Genomic DNA, 21646 nt, shown 5'->3' on the forward strand with positions numbered 1-21646 from the left:
TTTATAAAATGGGTGAGCGATATAATGTTGTGTTTCACTACTGCCATTTTTTTATGTTGGCAGAACCCTTTTGGCCCTTGGATGTCACATTGTTCATGCTCATCCAGCAGCTGAGGAAGATCTTAAAAAAGTCAAACTTCCTAAAAAGTAAGTACCTTATGATAACTGTTACATATTATTTGTAACTACAAGGTATTAATTAAACAAAAATATTGCAAGGTAACTTAAAAAATACTTGATGTGAACCCCATACTCACTACAGACTTACAGAGCGCACGGTTGGTCACCTTGCCTGTGAGGAGGGTTGACTGAATACTGCTGCATTGCATCACCTTGTGGAGTGATTCACAGACACCCAGATAGTCACATACTTAAACCAAATGCAATTATATTTGTGTTACATGATCTTAGAATACATACTCCAAAGTTAAAAGCAACATTTCAGTGCTTTTCTATTGGTAGCAAAGAACAGTATATGCATATGATGGTAAATTGATCTGCTTGAAAGAGGATATACCGTTTTCCCATAACTCCTGTTTTAATTTGCACCTCTCTTTCCCTCCTCTCCAAGAAAAGGTTTGTTAAACATACACACATTTCCAGAGACATTATTAATGCATTTCTTTAAAGAAGAAAAAAACCCCCAGAAAATTACTCTTCTTATAAAGTTGCACGTATGCAGATTATTGCATAAAATACAATGGGTTTTTTGCTATAATTTTTATTTGGTAGCTAAACTATTGCAGTCGGAACTAAAATAGTTGAATGATCTTTATTATGTAGACATCTTTAAGTCATCACTAGTAATCACGCCAAAAGTGGCAAAGATTAATCAAAGATTACACCTGTATTTTAGCCTGTGGGGATTCTGTAGTCCTCCTGGGACAGATTAAAGCCCTGTCCTGCAAAAAAAAATTGAAGACAGAAACAATGATTTGGATACTTGCCATTTCACATCAGTTTATCAACCCACTAGAAGTCTTTTTTCCTGAAACAGCTTTATCCATGAGAAGCAATGTTAGGTTTCTAAAGAGGGCAATAAAATAAATAGTTTTATGATATGGGAGATGGTATCTTGATCCAGTTGATGGCATTAATTAAAAAAAGGAAAAGAACCTTTCCCAAGGGTCATACTGCACGCAGTCTATCATAATACTGTTTTGATACTATTGTCTTCAATAACAGAACAAATAAATCTTAGTTTCTAACTCTTGTTAAAATATCTAGTGCCTACATGAATCATCCTAACAAATGGGAATGATCTGATTTGAGCAAGAGTGAGTCTGCATATATCTGAACCAGCAGATTAGTCTTTGTATTATGTGGAAGGGTTGGAGAGCGTAGTGTCTACTATTAAAAAACTAGTAAACTTATTATTCAATGAAAAGGTGGGAAGGAAAATAGTTAAAATATATTTTCTTCTGTTGGAAAAATGGTAACACAATCTTTGTAGACTAGTTTATAAAAGATACCATACTTAATAATGCGTAAAAAATAATTTCGTAAGAAGTCATCATGCAGATCTTTAAAATAGAAATTACTTGAAAGGTTTAAATTACTAATATAAAAAATATAAAGAGTACTCAATAACAATTTGGGTTTTTTGTAACAACCATTTAGGGATGCACATACAGATCTGGGTCACATTTAATTAGATAGGGCACAAGTATGTGGAAAATTAGGCTCTTTGCTAGAATACAATTTATATCCTAGTCAATGACCAAATGCAATGCAGGATTTTTGCAAAGAAATGGGAGAGTGGGAGGTTGAAAAGTGGAGAGACAAAGTGAACCCCACCCTATGAATGCCACATGGAAACGTTAAATACCATCAGTGGGGTACCTTGACTCTGTTTTCCTTTGTTGACTTATAGTTACATGATGTCAAATGGATATAAACCTGCCCCCCTTGATCTTTCTGAAGTGAAGTTGTTACCTTCTCAAGAATTTCTAGTTGACAAACTAGCAGAAAATGCACATAATGTGTGGGCAAAAGACAGAATAAAGCAAGGATGGACCTATGGCATTCAGCAGGTAAGGACTTATTTAGATGCATTTGGAATAAGTAAAGAACATGAGATTTTGTTTTCTAGAACATCCGTTGGGAGTGTTAAATAAGAGGATAAATACTTAATGTCATGTAATGTCTGGAAATGGTAGAGGGTGTGGGGAGCAGGAAAAGAAGCCTTGCCCATGCAAGTCTGAGTAGGTTGTCAGACCTGCATGGCTGCAGCTGCAGGATCTATGAGAATATATTTCCATACTTCTCTTTTATTCTTGTCTAGGTTTTTAATATTATTAACAATTGGGCTTGCATTCATGGAACTGTTCTTCATTAATATTGTTTCTTTCCTGTAATCTTAACATTATTTCAGAATACACTCTGTCTCATTATACAATATCTTTGTGATGTTTAACAGAATTTTCTTGTTCTTTTTTATAACCCCTTTTAGGATCTTAAGAACAAACGTAATCCTCGGCTAGTGCCATATGCATTATTAGATGAACGTACCAAAAAATCAAACAGAGATAGCCTCCGTGAAGCTGTTAGAACATTTGCAGGCTATGGTTATAGTATTGAGCCACCTGACCAAGAGATAGGTATGTACTTTCAATAACAGTCATGGCCTTTTTTTCTCTCAGTGCTGGCAAAAAACCATAAAACACTGAAATAGGTAGGGAAAACATAAGATATGAATTAATAGTAGTGTATTTTTGCAATGGACTTTAATGGAACATGCAAATATACTTTGTAATTGACTTGTGTATTACTTAGATATTTTTAAAAGATTGGTTGTAGTTAATACAATAATTCTAATTTCCATGATTTTTAGATTGGAGAAAATCTGGAGTATGAGTGGACATACTGGTTTTCATTTGGAAATAATGAAAGAAAGAACATAATATGGGATTCATTTAAAAGAATATTTTTCCATGGTATGCAGATTAGGTTTGACTACTTCAATTCAAACTCAGTTCTTAAGAAGTAGTCAAAGATGTGCACCAAATTCAGTAATCTTTTTTAAATTGAAATCAGGAGCAGAAGTTTGTTCAGAAGTTTTTCTTCATATTTACTATACTGTTGTAATTTTTTGTCAAAAATCCAAACAAAAACAAAACTTATTTGACAGGTTTTTTTAAATGTTCTAAATGTATTGGCTTGTGTAGAAAAGTATTTTGTTGTATTGTAATACTGCATTATTGCATTGGATTGTATTGCATGTAGTAATCTTACACTTCCGATGTTTCCTCTAGTCAGTTTTGTGTTTGGGGCTCTGTGTTGAGTGATACTTTGAAATATTCTGATTCCAAATAGCGGATAATCAGTCATCCTGTATAGAATTAGAATGTGGTAGCTTCTGTATGCTGATTACTATTCCTCCATTTTTAACATTTAATATGAAGGTTCTTAAACATGCAATGATAGATAATGGCTGTTTTCAGAGACAGAAAATGCTGTGGATAGATGAAAAGCTAAAAAGTGGCATTTATAGTTTAATCTAATTAGAAAAGGTGGGGTTTTTTTCTCTGTTTCTTTTTACAGCTGACCAAACAGTGGAAAAAGTCAGCATCGACAAGATACGATTTTTCAGAGTAGAACGGTCTTATGCAGTGAAATCTGGAAAGTGGTACTTTGAATTTGAAGCTGTGACAGGTGGAGATATGCGTGTTGGTTGGGCCAGGCCAGGCTGTCGACCTGACATAGAATTGGGAGCTGATGACCAAGCATTTGTATTTGAAGGAAGCAAAGTCAGTACATCTTTATCTTTTTTGACCTATGAACAGGCTAGGCAGAGAACTAGAGTATAGTTTTCCTCTGTATACTCCAGATCAGCTACTTCATATAAAGATATCTCTGTGCTCTGTTTCATGCTGGATAGTATCTGCATTTTGGTTCTGGTCATTGAAATTACGCTAACAAAGGTCTCTTGGTTTGTATCTGTCTTCCTAGCATATACGCAACTGAGTAAAGAAGTCTGTCGTAAGCATAAACAAAATACAGCATTCACTTCCTTTTTTTTATAAGCGGTGTTTTAAAAAAATAAAACAAAGTTTCTTCAATGACTGGAAGAGAGAACCACAGTTCTGTTTTCCCTTTCCTGTCTTTTCTGCTTTCTGCACGTTCTTTCTTCCCAAATTTGACTCCTAAAGGACCAGAAGGATGATAATGTCACTGCATGCGAGAAGTGGAATCCACTGGACAGTGGTTATCATCCAGGTTCTAAATTGCTGTTTGTTTATTACTGAAGTTAGGGTGCCTTAGTTTCTCTATGTGAAGTAACGAAAATAATAATTAAATTAATTACTTAAAAGCCATCATCAGTACTGCTTGAAAATTACTTTGAGATCCTGGAAGGTAAAATATTTGTTTTACTTTATGTATAATTTTTTTAATTTTAGCACGGTGTTATTTACTTGTTTTTTTGTTTAGGGCCAGCGTTGGCATCAAGGCAGTGGATTCTTTGGACGAAGCTGGCAACCAGGAGATGTGGTTGGTTGTATGATAAACTTGGATGACAAATCAATTATCTTTACTCTGAATGGAGAGTTGCTTATAACAAGTAAAGGTTCAGAACTTGCATTTGCTGACTTTGGAATAGAAAGTGGTAATTTTCTTTTTATAGTTACGTGGTTATGAGAACACAAAACAAAACCCAGAAAAACTAGTCTGTCATAATGGCTTAGTAAGCTAAGAAATCATATTTCACTGACGTAAACCTTCAGGCTATGCTACACATTAAGTTCATAAAAATATATTTTAAGAGCGCTTAGATGGCACAGATTTATTTATTTTTTTTCTCCTTTAAGGACAAGTAGATACTAATGGCATTTCAGCAGAATGGGTAAATTTTCTTCGAGCCATGCTAGGCTTACTCACAGGACTGAATTTCAGCGTTAAGAAGAATTGGTAATAATAAGCACCTTGAAAAATTACCAAAAGCTGAAAATATAGTCTCCAGTTATCCCACTGGAGCATACACATATTATGTTCTTGTCTGTGAAGGACAAAATAAGTACTATGTGGTGAGAGGCTGCACCAAAAGAACAAATCTTTGCAACATAAATTGAGTCTGATTTGTAATTTTTTTTTTTCTCTGTCCTATGCATAGCTTGCCTGCATTTCTCGTTTTCCAGGACTATTTCTCCTCTTCTGTTTTCAACCTTCACTTTTTTGAACCGTAGTGTCTACGTGACTGTATTGAAGGAGGCAGGGAATATTTTCAAACAGTTTTGTTTTATTTTTTAGTTGACATTTTCTCTGGAAGCATATCTCCTCCAATCAGTAGTAGCTTCATGCCTGTTAGTAATTGCCAGAAGACTTTGCACTTGACCATTGATATAGTTTGTCTAATGGTAGAGAATTGTGGGCTGCCTTAAGAGAGCTCCTCTGAAGGCTTGAAGTTGAAGTGTAGGAGAGAAATTTTTTCCTTTAGAGGTTGAACTGTTGGCTTTTCCCTGAAGTTGCTCCAATTTCTGTTTCTTGAGAGGTGGACAAATAATTCAACAGCTTTCTTCCCTGTTTATTGGCTGCTACAGGTATATGGAGATCAAAAAAGTTCTGTCATAAAAAATTCCAGCATTAAAGAAGTGTGTATTTGTCCATCATGAATGATGGAGGGATGAAGGTTGGCAACAAATTTATAGCTACTGGTGGCAAACTAAATTTTTAACAGATGTACTAAGATATCTGAACCTCATCTCAAAGTCCTTTTGAAACCTCAGTGTCCTCAGAGAGCTTACTTAATATTTGTTGACAACTTTGATTTAGCCAAGGTTGTCTTCCAGTGTCCAATTCATTGTATAAAGGCATGTTCTTCTAATAAATGAATAACTGACTTGAGTATATCTTGGTTTTTCAAATCTGATTGTCCACAAAACTACCTCTTGACTTGGCATTTTTTGTTTGTTTTTCACACAAATCTACTACTTACTAATAACACTTGTTAAACTGGTTTAATGTTTAAATAAATGGGATAGTGTATGTAGTGTCCATTCATTGCGTAAGTCCTCAGGGTTTTTGGTAGCAATTATATTGAACTTAGACATTAGTATTTAAGGTGGCTTTAAATCCTTGCTAATGTCATTACTTCATGTGCATTACTTGTAGGAGCTAAAGTTTAGTTCACATTAGATGGATCCTAAATAGAATGCTTGTGTTCTCCAAATAAATTACTCTTGTTTTTTTTGTTCTTGTATCATTTTCTTAGGTTTTGTTCCAATTTGTGCACTGGGTCTAGCTCAGATTGGTCGTATGAACCTTGGAATGGATGCCAGTACATTCAAGTATTATACAATGTGTGGCCTTCAAGAAGGTTTTGAACCTTTTGCTGTCAACATGAACCGAGATGTTGCTATGTGGTTTAGTAAACGCTTACCAACATTTGTCAATGTGCCAAAAAATCATCCTCACATTGAGGTAACATTACATGTTAGGGAGACACCTGTTTATCAACTGTTTGTTTAGCAAGCTGAGACATTAAACCCTTACTAATACTTACTGTCATCAGATAGTTTGCCATATAAATCTATTAAGTCACTCTTAGATAATTCCAGATGATCTTGTCTATCCCCAACTTCATTTATGGTAGTATTGCCATTCATGTGGATATACCTATCTGTTCTATTATATGTCTTACTAATTTATGTTGTTGCAGTTAGGTACTTGAAACATGTCAGTTATGATTTCTTAGAACCATTTTTTATATTCTATTTTACATTCACTTTCATTTTTTTAAATATTCTCTACTATACATTTTTTCTTAAATATCTAAAAATTGTTCAGCTGAATTCAGCATCACTTAAGGTCATGGAAGTGTGAGCTAAACAGAGACTGATTTAGGCCACTTTGCTACTCTGAGACACATTTAAGTGTACCTGTGGTGTCACTGAGTGATACCGGTTTCATTCATTCTTATGATGCACCAGTGATAGGAATTCCACAACTCCCTAACTAATCTGCTCTAGAGCAGAATAATATATCCCATTTTTTATATAAAATATTCCATATTAATATATTCCACAATGATATATTTGAATTCCTGATCAGGTTTTCTTCTATAATCCCTGGGCCATTTACTTTAATTTAGATGTTTAGCCTATTATTCCCTAATACTTGTCTTTGAACATTTCCTACTTAAACAAAATACACTCTACTTGAATTCCAACTGAATGATCTCAGCATTTTTTCCATTTATCAGAATCATTTCAACTGTATACCTGTCCTTAAAGGGTTTTGAAATGTTCCTGTCACTGAGTTTAAAAGTATACTCACTTTTTCAGCACAAGGGAAAATAATAATATCAGACTTAGACTTCATAAGGATCATCTGAAGGATTCTAATTGATATTTCTTCTTGTTGTGGTAGAAAACTACTGAGTCTTGTGAAGCAATTTTTCAATAACTTGTGCACTCAAAGTGAATTAATTTCATAAAATCTATACTTTTAAAATGCTGTATGGAGCAACTTGAAAATATTTACTATAGTCAGGATATACTCAATTTCCTCATCCTTTAGTTGCTTAATGAAAGTTTTCAGCATTTTTCTTGGAATAGTATTATTTTAAAATAATTTCTCTTATTTTTAGATATGGAGAATTGATGGAACCATTGAGAGTCCACCTCGGTTAAAAGTTACTCACAAAACATTTGGCACACAGAACAGCAATTCAGACATGATATATTGTCGCTTGAGTATGCCCATTGAATTCCGCTCATCATTCAGCTTTGGCATGGGTGTGGAAAATGCCTCATCTGATGTTTTCCAAAAACGGTTAGACTTGGTTTTAGTTATCCTATTTCATGCTCTCAGTGTAAATGTAATATGTTCTATTGTTCTTTATTATTGTACACTCAAGATTTCATACTTGTTTTTGCACTAAGCACACACTAGGATGCATGTTACTGAGATTTTTTTGTTCTTGATGAATAAATTTATAACATAACTTTCCTGCAAAATGCTATATCCAGACAAGAGAGGACCATTTCTGAAGAGGTGCATCACAAGGTTTATAGTTATTCATTGCTAAGCAGCTGCCATCCTTTCAAAATCATTGGGATTTGCAAAGCTCTTCAGCCAGGCTGGAAAACCAGCTCAGAATCTTTTGCCTACTGGATTAATCCTCATCTACATTATTGTTCAATAGCTCATTGGTTTTGGAAAAGTGACTAATCCATGCAAAATAAAAAAGGTTGTGGGACAGATTTTTAAAGATGCCAGGTATTACTGAGCTCAGCACCTTCCAGCATTCCCTCATCTTTAGTTAATTGCTGTAAATCTATCTGTTCCGCCCCCGGCTCTCTGCCTGAAATGCAATCAATTATTTTGGGTGTATATTTGTATCCTGTACAGTCCTTGCATTCTTAATTTACTCATGCATACTCAGTACCCAGCAAATATGAGTTAGCTTGTAAGTACACTTAGTTTAATAATGAGAACTTTTTTTACTTTTTTTTTTTTTTTTAACTAATTTACTGATGTTCCTTTATCTTTAGAAAACACAGCCAAGAAATTGCTGTTCTTTGTACTACGGTAAGTAAATAAGTTGAGATGCTTAGTTCTCCTTACTTTTTGAAGTAGATTTAGTTGTGGCAGCAGGTTCATTAGGAACTGATCTGTTGAAAGAAGCCTTTTTAATCATTTGCTATGATATAACACTGTGTATAAATAATAATGCCCAGAGTTGTATAACATGAGGCATAAACCTTACTATCTTAAACCATTAGTCTGTTTTTTTTTTTTTAATATATGAGCATTATAAATGACTACTTAAGAGAATATGAATTACTATTATTAAAGTTTGATATATAGGAGGTTTTTTTAATCACTATTTGAGTATGGCCTGATAAAATAATTTAGATTTCTATTACTAATATGTTCTTTTCCTCTTTTCAGTATTTTTATTCACTACGGATATTTGCTGGCCAAGACCCATCTTCTGTCTGGGTTGGCTGGGTAACACCAGACTATCATTTTTACAGTGAGAATTTTGACCTAAATAAAAATTGTACAGTGACAGTTACTTTAGGTGATGAGAGAGGCAGGGTTCATGAAAGGTATGGATTTATTTATCCCTTATTAAAGATTGTATTTTAATACTGTTGTTCAAAAGTGAATTATTCACAAGCTTGATGATATTTTAAATGTTAATTTAAACTAATAAGAAAATTCATTATGGAGTAGGAGTGTTCTGTGCTCATTTATATATGAATGTGTTTTACATATACTTGTTAAAGTGAATATATTGATCATTAATGTTCTGTTTGAAAGAATGTTTTGTGATACTACTTTCTTTTAACATCTGTATTTGGTTACTGTGGATGAAGCTGTTATTTGTTTTAATGTATCTTACATAAGCACACAGAAACAGGTGAAATTGTTTCATAATTACAAAAAGCGGGGGGGGGGAGGTGCACTTAGTCTGATCCCTTACTCATGATGCTTTCATTATTAAAAAAAAGAGGGGTTGTTAATGAGAAAACAAAACTAATAGCAGCACAAGCACCTTTGAGGATCTCTAACTATTACTCCATTGGAAAGTACATCTTCACTGAATACTTACTGAAGTTCAGTGTGACCTAATATTTGTCGTCTTTGTTCTTGCTGTTCTTTCAGTGTGAAGCGCAGCAATTGCTATATGGTTTGGGGAGGAGATGTAATTGCTAATTCCCAGAGATCAGGTCGCAGTAATGTTGATTTAGAAATTGGATGCTTTGTTGACCTGGCTACTGGAATGTTGTCATTCACGGCCAATGGAAAAGAGCTTGGCAGTTGTTATCAGGTATTATCAGATTTTCAGGAAGCTATCTAGTAAGCTGGTCATTTTGATGCTATTATTAAATTGTTTTTTCTTGTTCTGAAGTCTAACTGAACACTATTTGTGTGACAATAACATGTTTTCCTGTATTATTCTGTTTTATCCCTCTTTCTCTCTCTCTTGTAAGGCTACATTTTTCCAGCTTCTTACAGTTTTTTCAAATGTTGAGGAAGGGCTGTTGGTACATACGTTCAGAAAAATATTTTTTTAGTTCTCAATTCTTGTGGTTCAGAATTTGATTTATAATGTTAATTATTCTTTAAAATATTTTTTGTCAACTAAAACTGTTATATATGGGAAATAATTCTTTAAATTAGCATAAGGTCAAAATTAGACTTTAGATACAGTAATTTTTTGTATGGATTGAGAAAATAAATTTAGTTTAGTATTACCAGGGCTTGTGTCTTCAGCAGATAGCTATGATTTGGAGATCTTGTGATTTGATAAGTTTTAAACCCCAGAATTCAAATATGCATTAATGTGCAAAGCCAAAATAAATGGGGTGGGCCCTAAATGCTATTAATATTCTCAAAACGTGGAGTCATTATGCAAATGGATCAGTAGTTGACAGAAGTTTTCAACACCAGATCGATGAGATTTGCTCTTAGTAAGATCAGTTATTGTCTATAGTAGAGCATCCACTGTGGAAGAGATTATCCAGTGTTGGGAACAATGCATCGCTTTTTTCTATGTCAGCAAAACCTGCACAAATCTGTAATACAGATAAAACTTAAATGTTACTCAGATAAATATAATGGAACTTTGTATACTGACTTCATTGAAAACAAATGCGGCAGGGTTGCACACAGCCTGTAAATGGGGGTGGGAGATGATTTAACAGCTGTGATTTTGGTATATTTTGTAAATGTGGTCAGAGACTTCAGTGCCATGCTGGGAGGATATTAAGTGTCATCACTCTGGGAAAAGAAAACAGGAGATGAAAGTGCTTAAGCCCCATGCTTTCCTCTTTTTTTTAGCTATACACAAACCAATAAGCTTCTGAACAAAACCATGGAAGTTTGGTGGTTTGGGTTTTTTGTTTGGTTTGGGTTTTGGTTTGTTTGTTTTGGTTTGGTTTTTTTTTTTTTTTTCATGGAAGAGCCTTTACCTGTTTTTCTAATTTTGTAAAGAAATCTAGGAAAATATAGATGTAGAAGATGCCTGTTACTGCTTTTAGTGTAAAAAACACTTTCTAGTTTTTCCTCATGACTTGCAATTAGTGTAATCACCTTCTTTGTACTAAACTTAAAATAATCTCAGAAAATACAATTATTTCTCTTCTGTTTCTTCTATTTTGCACGGAAAAATACCTGGAGTTGCTTTTGGAAATGTTTTTCAATAAACCTGTTAGCACCTGGTCTGTTGAAGCACTTCCTATAAAGATACAATGGTATATTCCAACAGGAGTGTTACGTCTGAGGGTGAAATATTTCTCAACTTTTGCTTATTTTGAGTAATTTAAATCTTTTCTCTATTTTTGAAAGTAGTGAAAGTAGTCTTATGTACTTTTGATTTTCATTTACTGTTATTTTTACCATAAAATAAAATCTTTAAAATACTTTAGTAAATCTAATCTCTCACTGAAATTGCAGCAAATGACTGATATTTGTCAGCTCTAGAGGCTGCAGGATAATTATTCTAACCTTGTACCCATTTGCACTTCGTAGTTTTCTTAACTGAAGTAGAGGGAGAGTATTTGTATGCTGTTTTTCTTCTAAAAGGCCTATAGGTCAACATATTGAAGAAAAGAAATTAATTTTGCTGTAGTTCTTGATCTAACTATTGAAAGCTATGGTGATATTCAGAAAAAAACCCCACTGTCTATAATAGAAAAGTAAATGAAAGATAGTGTATATGTATATATTTGAGATTTCGTCATTAATTGTCAGGCCAAGGTTAAGGTATTCGTAGCAGAAAGGAGATCTTAAATACTGGCTTACAAGATGTTTTCTTTTATTCTGAGTTAGTAATGGTTTTCTGACCTTCAAAGAAGATTAGAAAATACAAATTCAATTATTATTACTAGGAAATATCTATCTTTGGTCAAAGGTTGAGAGTCATATTGTCTTATTAAGTTACTTTCAGGCTTTACTGATATAACAGACACATTTTATTAGTAGTGTCTTTCAGTCCAGAATACCTTTTATTTCTGCATTTGGGTTTGTGGTTTTTTAACTTATCAAAAAGATTAGAATGTACATACCTGGCCCTACATTTTGTCTATCCCAATAGTCATAGTTCCAAAAAAACTTTATTCTGCATACAGATTTTTCAGTATACAGTATTATTTTACATTTTGTTTAAGTTATATTCTGTTTTGGAGCTGTTTTCTCATCTAAAAGAATATAGATTTTTTTTTTATTATTTCTTTTTTGTGACTCTTAGTTTATTGTTCTGCAATTTTTGATAGTTTGCCATCCTCAAAGTTTAGGAGTTGCACTCCCTCATAGCAAGAGTATTGTAATTGTACTTAGTATGTATAATGTATATGCATAGTACACAAAATACACAATGATGTGATTAAAATATTTAATTGAACTCCTGAAACCTTGAATTGATCGTATAGACTGTACCTTTTTTCAGCCACCCTGGAGCGCTGAAATCTTTTTAATAATATGCTATTCTATAAGTATCCTTTTCATTCTTTTTTTCATAGCAGTAGGGGTGGGTGATCTCGTAGAGGATTCTTTAGAATAAACTGGTATTACTACTCTGACGTGTACTTTGAGTCCAGCTGTAATAGGGAACTGAGGATAATATAGCTGTCAAAAAAATCCCAAACCCAACCAGACACTTTAAAAATGCAGCACTGTGATTCAGTGTGACTCACTGTGATTTTATAAGACCGGAGATAAATGCTAAGCCTGGAAATCAGAGATCTTTGAGATCTTTTAAAAAATTACATGCTTCTGCTTTTGGAGTTCAGATCAGAAGTTCACTAATCTTAATAGGAAATAAAGATTTGCACTGTCCTGATCAAATGATGCACTTTCACCCACTTCTTATCCCCCTCTGGTTCCCTCTCTCTTAGAAATTTGTTTTTGAGGTATTTTGGTAGTGAATTATTTTGTCCAGCATAAAATGTGAAAGAACTCCAAAAGATGTGTGGTGGTCTAAAAAGCTGTATTCTACGCTCAGCCTGTGTTAGAGGTGCTTTTCCTAGAGCAAGAGCCAAAGTATGTAGCTCTAAAGAGGCTGGATTTTTAAGGAGCTGCTCTAGAACGAGGTGTTGGATTTGCATATGTTTGAGAAGAATCAACACATAGTATTACTAAAGTGCTTGCTACAGGTGTTGAGAGTACATAAGGCAGCAGACACACCTGCCTGAAAGTTAGGTGGGCCTATAAAGATAACTCAGCAAATGCTTTACTATATTAGAGATAAACTACAGGTAGACACAAATCAACACTTTTAATACAGTGTCAGCAGTTATTTGATAATGAAGTGTAAGCTATGTAGTATTTATTTTATATCGTATTGTATTCTGGGAGGAGATTCTTGTTGTCTTTTAAATTTTTTTAATTTTTTAATCTCATTTCTCTTCTAGGTTGAACCAAACACAAAGCTTTTTCCAGCAACTTTTGTACAGCCTACGAGCACTAACTTGGTTCAATTCGAACTTGGTAAATTAAAGGTACAAACTTTTTCTATAATGGTGCTCTTTTAAATTTGTTTATTTCCATGGAAATTCCTGCTCAGTTGAATTTGTTTAGGAAGATTGAATCAATGCCGTGACTTTTTATTTGACTTTTACACTTACTTCTGTAAATGTAATTACTATGTGAAGTTAATTGTTCAACAAATCTAAACTGCATTTGTCAAAATAAACTAAAGTTATTTGGGGAGAACACCCTTAATGTTGGGGTTTTTTAAATGGATTTTGTTTATTGCAATAACTTACATGTTTCTATGAGTTCTTTGCTATCTGTAAATTATACTTCCTTTTGGCATTATAGGTTTATTCTTAATTAGATGTTACAAAAATAATTTTAATACGCTTATTTGTTTCAGAATACCATGCCTTTATCAGCAGCAATTTTTAAAAGTGAAGAAAGAAATCCTGTTCCTCAGTGTCCCCCTCGCCTTGATGTGCAAACAATTACACCTGTTTTATGGAGCAGGATGCCAAACAGCTTCCTAAAAGTAGAAACTGAGCGTGTCAGTGAACGTCATGGCTGGGTTGTGCAGTGTTTGGAACCCCTGCAGATGATGGCACTTCATATCCCAGAAGAAAACAGGTACATTTGGAAGGAACTGCAGTGACTTGGTGTGGACAAAATACATGTATTGAAAGCTGATATCTGGGTTTTGCTTAAACCTGCCTTGGAGAATATTTAGACTAGAGTTCTTTGAACTTTATGATCTTATCTGCTATAATATCAAGAGGCTGAATAATTTTAATGCCATGTGATGATATTTGCATACATAAGAGAAAGCATGACTATTTGATTTTATTTAAATTATAAAATAGTATCTCTGAAATCTCTAGGTCTTTAAACATAGAGATTTTCTCAGCTTGAAAAAAACAAACATAAAGAACATGCAAGTACTATTTTGCTGATATTTTTCTGTAATAAAAACGTGTAATCTGCTTCTGTTTCATCTGCTCTGAATTTACCTGTATTAAGTTTTTATGTTCTTATTGACAAGATCCTGACTTTCTTAGATTTTCATTAAGTTTTATCTTCAGAGTGAAGATAATAAAGATGTATCCAAACATCAAATACCATAACCAGTGACAAATCAAACTATAAGCAAAAGCATAGCAGAAAGATAATTTAACTGCTGTACTTTAATCATTTTGCAGCTTCTTTTAGTAATTCAATAACCAATTTCATTTATCATTAATAAAACTGAATTAAAAACCAAGAGTAAAAAATACTGTGTTTTGTGGAAGGAATGAAACAGTAATCCTCAATAAACTCTAAAGGCACTATTTAGTGACAGTATTACAGCAGAGTTTCAGCATTTGAAGTACATTTCTTTTAAAAACAAGCTCTAATTTACCATATCTTCCAGAGAAACTTCTCTATCTTACATTTTTTCCTTTTTTTTCTAATTGTAAATGGTGTCAGCAAATTATTATGACCATTTATTGTCATTTAATGATGCACGTGTTAGGATTAGTCAGTATCAACTGATTATTAATGGTTTAAATTAGAACTGACCAAAATGTGCAGAGATTATAAAACTTTTCTTCTGCACATTATTATTCATGAAATTGACTGGTGTTCTGTTTCTTTATTTCATGACAGATGCGTTGATATTTTGGAACTATGTGAACAAGAAGATTTGATGAAGTTTCACTACCACACTTTAAAACTCTATAGCTCAGTTAGTGCTCTAGGTAACACTAGAGTTGCTTATGCACTTTGTAGCCATGTGGACATATCTCAGCTATTTTATACAATAGATAATCAATATTTACCTGGACTTCTACGTTCTGGATTCTATGACTTGCTCATTAGTATTCATTTGGAGCACGCCAAGCAAGCCAAGCTCATGATGAACAATGAATTTATCATTCCAGTTACAGATGAAACTCGAACTATTAAATTATATCCTGATGAAACAAAGAAGCATGGTTTACCTGGAGTAGGGCTTAGTACTTGTCTAAAACCAGGCTTTAATTTTTCTACTCCATGCTTTATCGTGACCAGTGAAGAACATCAGACATCCAGCCCAGATATACCCCTTGATACACTTAAATCCAAGGCCATAAGTATGCTAACAGAGGCAGTACAGTGTAGTGGTACTCATATACGAGACCCTGTTGGAGGACAGGTTGCATTCCAGTTTGTTCCTGTTCTTAAACTGATAGCAACATTGCTCATAATGGGGGTTTTTGATGATGATGATGTGAAGCAGGTGTTAATCCTCATTGATCCCAACGTGTTTGGAGATCACAAGGAAGAAACAGAAGAGAGGACAGAGAAGGAAGAAGTTACACAAGTTGAAGAAAAAGCTGTAGAAGCTGGCGAGAAAGCAATAAAAGAAACAAAAGCTCCTGCAAAGGGCTTATTACAGACAAGATTACCAGAATCTGTTAAGCTTCAGGTGACCATTTAATATAAATGTATTACATATGTTCTACTATTGATAAAAGAAAGGTAGTGCTTTTTGTCTGTTCTCGGGTTTGTAAGATTTGAAATCCTGAAGATCTTTATTCTGCTTTGCCTTATAACCTCACATTAATAACCAAATTTGATGGTGATGCAATTCTTTCTACACTCATCTACACTCAAAATAGATGTGTAAATACTTACTTCATAGGCATATTTTAAAAGAGGGAGGGTGGGACCAGGTGATCTTTAAAGGACCTTTCAAACCCAAACTATTCTGATTCTATTATTTCTACATGTTTTGAGTGCATGGAGTGAAAGGCAGTGAATGCAATATACTATTATCAATCAGATAATAAAACTGTATAAATTTGTCACTTTTACAGTGTTAAAAGAAAAATATGGGAAAAAAGTCTCTCATTTTTTATAGTTTGTTGCAGCATATAGTATCCACTCCAGTTCTTCCCCAATCGGAGTCTGTTAAACTGTTGAACTTAAGTCTGTTTTTTCTGTCCTAGATGTGTCATTTACTCAATTATTTCTGTGACTGTGAGCTACAACATAGAGTGGAAGCAATTGTATCATTTGCAGACTGTTATGTATCAAAACTGCAATATAATCAGAAATACAGGTACAATGAACTCATGCAAGCCTTGAACATGTCTGCTGCTTTGACTGCCAAAAAGACTAAAGAGTTTCGGTCTCCTCCTCAAGAACAGGTAATATTAAACAAATGGTTGAATCTAAAGATTAAAAAAATTCTTTGTGATGATAAAATAGAGTTCTGACTTCTAAACTACCATTGGAACTGCTAGAGAACCAAAATTGAATTTGAAATAAAATTTATTAAGATGCCACAAAATGCTGAATGTCAGAATGCTTATACCTGTACTCCAGAATTCAAGCTCCAAACCAAAGTTGACTTAGGATTTCTCAACAGTATAGAAAAATTGAACATTACTGCCCAGTACTGAGGAGCTGAGATTCATCCAGTTCTGCAAGATGATGGTAATTTGATAATTCTAGTTGCTAAAAGTTAGCATGAAGTTAGTGTTGTGCTGACACCTGTATGTATGGAAGTATTTTCCACCTCTAGGAAATAGCTCTATTATTAATTGTACCTGTATTTTGATGTTAATGTACCATTGCTTTAGTAATTCATTTAAGCTGTATTAGAAATCTATGTTTTATGTTAATTTGATTATAAATTTGATTATAAGCAGGTAAAGTATGACTATATATTAGAATATCTCTTAGGCTATCTCATTTTCTAACTATGTTTTAATTCCCTTAAAGATTAATATGTTGCTGAATTTTCAACTGGGAGAGGATTGTCCTTGTCCAGAGGAGATTCGGGATGAGTTATATGAATTTCATGATGATCTTCTAATTCACTGTGGTGCGTGGCAAGGTTTTGTTACATTTTTGGTTTGTCTTTTTGATGCTTTACCTGAAAAAAGAACAGATCAGTTAAAAAAAATACTAGTATGAGATTTTTTTTGTTAGGTGTATTACTGTCTACATGGTGACTCTCCAGACAGACTTTGGTGCATATTACGAAAGTCTCGGAAACCTGTGCATGGTTTTACGTTTCATTGTTATATATCTATTAAATATTATCCAGTATTATTCTGTTTATATATCAATTTTAGACTTCATTAGGAAAAAAGAAAAATTATCCGAACAAGAGGATTGGATTACCTTAAAAGATTTATATAGGCATGTGCATGTGTGCAAGTAGATAACAGATATTGAAAGAACATCATTGCTGTGGATCTGAGCAGTAGAAAATTCAATAAAAAATACTGGATGAGGGTTGCTGCTGCTGCTTTAGCTTAGTTTCCTGGTGTATACATAACTGTCGTGGTCAGTCATTATAAAACACTATTGCAATGCAGATTGCAGCTTGAGTTGCCCCAGTCATTGAATTTGAATTTCCTTACAGCATCCTCAAGGGTGAGCTGTATCAGATACCCTGTGCAATTTATGTGGGTTAAGGAATCACATTTTACATGCGATGCCAAAAATCTTTTGTTAGTTTATTGAGATCTTAGTCTAATCCAGACAATCATGGAATTATTAGTCCATTTACAATGATACTAACACTTATAGTCTGAGTCATCCAGTTATTACTGCTCATTCCCAATAATTATGCAGTTAAAACTGATATACACAAGCTTTTCCATATCTACCTACTTGGTAGATATATTGGTAGTCACTCTTCCAGTGCATTTTTGGTCCTGTGGTTGATGGCACCTATCTTGTTCAAGAAGAAGGGCACAGGGTCATTACAGTGAATTGACAGCCCCTCAAGTTCTTCCCCAGGAAAAGCACAGTAATCTTAATAGTTTCTTCCTCCTCCTGTTTGATTGAGGTCCCTTTTAAATGTTTACTAATACGGTCTGCCAGTTCTTTCTTCACTGGTTATGCCCCAAACCAGGTTTACCCAGTTCATGGAATTGCATTCTTTTAGTGACCTGTAATTAACAGTTTGTGATTTCTGTATGTAGCCATGGTGCCTCCCATACCATTCTGTGCTTGTATTGTTAATGCTTCTGCTATCATCTTGTGCTGCTATTTCTGAGTACCCTATTAGAATCTCCAGCAACCATCAAGCTGTGATTTCATGATAAGCCAATTACCATTTTTCAACTACCTCAGCCAAAGATGAGTAGGTCAGTGGGGTACCTAGGTTGTGTTTCATCAGCTTATTTCTGAGGATATTGTGTAAGACAGTATTAGAAGTCCTTAAGATCAAGACTTGTATCTGTAAGGTTAGCTACATTATAGGTGGAAATTTAGTTGGTTTAATGTAATTTGGTTTTGACAATCCTGTGTTGATTGTTATTCATCCTTGCTTCTAAGTGCTTACCAAAACCAGTTTCTTTTGCTCCAGCATTTTTCTTCCAAATGTTAAAGTGAATAGTTAATATCCTCATAGCTACTCCTCTTTCTCCCTGTTTTTATTAAGATAGATACTGTCATCTCCATTGTTCAGTCACTTAACACTTGATCTGACCTCTGGTTTTCAAAGATAATGCCTATTTGGCATCAGAGTTCTCTTGAGACTCCAGGATGAGGATTATGGAAGACCTCCAACTTACTTGGAAAAGTCTTAACTATGCAATAGATGTATTTTTTACCTTGAAATCTTGTTGCTGGTATTATTATTAAGTTAGCTTAGCCTCCTGATCACTTTTCATCTTTTCATGAGGTAAAACCCTACTGATCATGGGGTTTTTTTTCTTTTTAGGGGTGCACTTTTATTATTGTTTACTATGTTATAAATGTGTATGTTGAATGAGAGAGAGAACTGAAGATGGAGAAAGTCTCATAATTAAAATAGTTTAATGATCCTCTGGATTCTAAACAAAACCATATTCATTACTTTGTACAAATTTATCATAGGTGGTCACTGTGGATAAATGCTCCTCATTTTCTGTGTCCTGACTTAGTCCTGAAAATCAGTACTAAGCAATCACAGCTGCAGACAAAATGAATAGGGGTTGTGCTTGGAATATTTAATCATCTTTTTAATACTAAGTATATGTTGCAGTCTAAGTGGAAAAATATGTATGCAATCAAGTAATTAAAGGCTGCTTCATAATGAATATACGCAAATAGTCTGAATTAAAGTTACTCAGGCGGTCTGAATTGTAGCATGTCCTAACTGTGAGTGGTTAATTTTTCCAGCAAAATAATAGTCCTCTGTCATAATTTTTGTGTGTTATTTCTTGGTTACAAACAAAACAAATGTACAACAGATTTTATTGCATAATATCAAATTGACACTTATCTGGGTTGGAACCATCTGTTCTGGTGCACAGACCTCTGCCACTTGAATTAAGCAATTAGCCAGTAGCAACATGAGATGGTCAGCTTCTGAATGGATTGCAACTCTAAGAGGATGCAGAATGAATAATAAATGATATGGAGCAATGAGTGAGACCCCCATCTGGAGCAGTCACAGACCCCATCTCCTCCAGTCCAATACTGTCTTAACTCATCATCCCAGTGCATTTCTTCTTGTCTGTCCATTTCAGCTACTCAAGAGTTCTCCTCCCAGTGTGTCTCTCTTGTTTCCAGGGTCTAGGTTTTTTTTTTCAACACCAGATAGTTTCTTGCTTTCTTCAACTTCCTTGTCTACTTTATCTTTCTTCTCCTTATTGTCTACGATAGTTGTTTTTACTTTTTCCAGACTCTGACTGTAGCCTTCCTTCATTCTTAGCTTTTCATTTTGCCCAGCCAGTCTCATTCCTCCCATTCCTTATAAATTCTGTATGTGGTCTCCAATTTCAAGTTCTAGTTCTCTCATTCTCTCCTAGTCACTTAGTCAATCCTAGTCATAACTTTAACTCCCTCCCCTTACTTTAACTCCCTCCCCTTGGTAGCTGCCAGCAGCAAAGTTTCTCCAACCTGCTACTGCATTTCAGTTCTTTTTTCCTTTCTTAGTTTCTTTTTTTTAATACCAGCTTTAGCCTCTGCAATTTATTCTTTTCCCTCTGCTCCAGCTTGTATCTCTTTAGTATTCTGTCTGGAAATCTTTTCCTTTTCTCAATTTCACTTTGACCAGCAGCCAAACAGCAAAAGTTTACATTTCAGCTCAGCACAATTAGCTCTGGTCTGAAGGGAACCTGCTTAGATGTTCTGTGCTTCTGCACGTAACACATGTGGTATCTAATCATCACTAAGAGGTGTGAAAGATTTGAAAATGCTCTGAATGGTTGTGAAGCAATGTAGTGAACTGAACTGTATTAAACTACCTTGTAAATGAAATGAAATCCCATCTTATTGTGTATGTTTTCATGAAAAACCTCTATCACCGGTATAATGTCTGAACATCTGCCTTCTTACAGTTTTAAGTTCAGCTACTATGTTCGTTTATGACTGCTTAATATCTCAACTGAAAAATTGTACTATATTGTGAGATCCAGCCATACATTTCTTTCTTTAGCATACGTTCTGCAATATGAAACAAAGGATCACATATTTAATGAATATGACTCAGAGTCAAAATTAGTTGCCCTAGTAGAATCTTGAAAAAATACCACCTCTTTGGTCATAATACTGAAAAAATAATACTATAAATCTGGATGTAAGAAGTATGTGTACTGAAATAAACATAATTTGAGGGGTGTTACTGTAGCTAACATGTTAAAGCTGCTGGCCTTACTACGTTTTTTTATTTCCTGTATGAAATTTCCTGGTTAAAAAAAATTCCTGTAGATATCTTGGTATTGTTTAAATATTAAAGGGGTTAATCTTCAAAGGTTATATTTTGTTTCTAAGCAGTTTTGTTATCTGCTAAGGTATTCCACTGGAAGAGGAGGAAGAGGAAGAGGAAGATTCCTCCTTGACTGGCAAACTCCGTTCATTAATATACAAAATCAAAGGTCCACCAAAAGCAGAAAAAGCAGAACCTAAGGAGGAAGAAGAGAAATCTCCTAGTAAGTTTTCTTTCCACATAAATACTTCCATGATGCAAGTGTTAAAGGTGTACGCTGTCGACAAGAGTGTATTTTCTAATAAGACTTTATAGCTTACTAAAGAAGGAGACTGCATGTTTAAGTTCCTTCTGCCTCTTAGAACAATTATCCTACATACTGAACATCTTAGATGCATTGTTAAACAAGAAGTTAAAATGGGTGGAAGATTCTGGATCCAGATCATTAACTCTGGGGTTGAAAATTCTCATATTCTTTACAAAGAAATATAAAAAGTTAATTATGGCACAATAATGTAGACTTAAGCATTTCAAACTTGAGGAGTT

At 34.1% G+C, this 21646-nt stretch overlaps 1 protein-coding gene across 12 annotated transcripts in view; it reads left to right on the plus strand.

The window, feature by feature from the left end:
- Positions 1–21646, plus strand: part of RYR3 (ryanodine receptor 3) — a 245176-nt gene that overhangs the window by 110403 nt on the left and 113127 nt on the right. For all 12 annotated transcript variants that reach the window (XM_075030407.1, XM_075030397.1, XM_075030399.1 and 9 more), the window contains 16 exons: positions 64–147; positions 1874–2033; positions 2453–2600; positions 3544–3749; positions 4432–4606; positions 6209–6417; positions 7586–7770; positions 8493–8529; positions 8893–9053; positions 9613–9778; positions 13362–13448; positions 13826–14052; positions 15070–15871; positions 16395–16595; positions 17173–17275; positions 21186–21323. In XM_075030407.1, the coding sequence (XP_074886508.1) occupies positions 64–147; positions 1874–2033; positions 2453–2600; positions 3544–3749; positions 4432–4606; positions 6209–6417; positions 7586–7770; positions 8493–8529; positions 8893–9053; positions 9613–9778; positions 13362–13448; positions 13826–14052; positions 15070–15871; positions 16395–16595; positions 17173–17275; positions 21186–21323 (3089 nt within the window). The remainder of the gene's footprint in view (positions 1–63; positions 148–1873; positions 2034–2452; positions 2601–3543; positions 3750–4431; positions 4607–6208; positions 6418–7585; positions 7771–8492; positions 8530–8892; positions 9054–9612; positions 9779–13361; positions 13449–13825; positions 14053–15069; positions 15872–16394; positions 16596–17172; positions 17276–21185; positions 21324–21646) is intronic.

The sequence above is a fragment of the Buteo buteo genome, chromosome 6, assembly GCF_964188355.1.
Source record: "Buteo buteo chromosome 6, bButBut1.hap1.1, whole genome shotgun sequence".
NCBI lineage: Eukaryota > Metazoa > Chordata > Aves > Accipitriformes > Accipitridae > Buteo > Buteo buteo.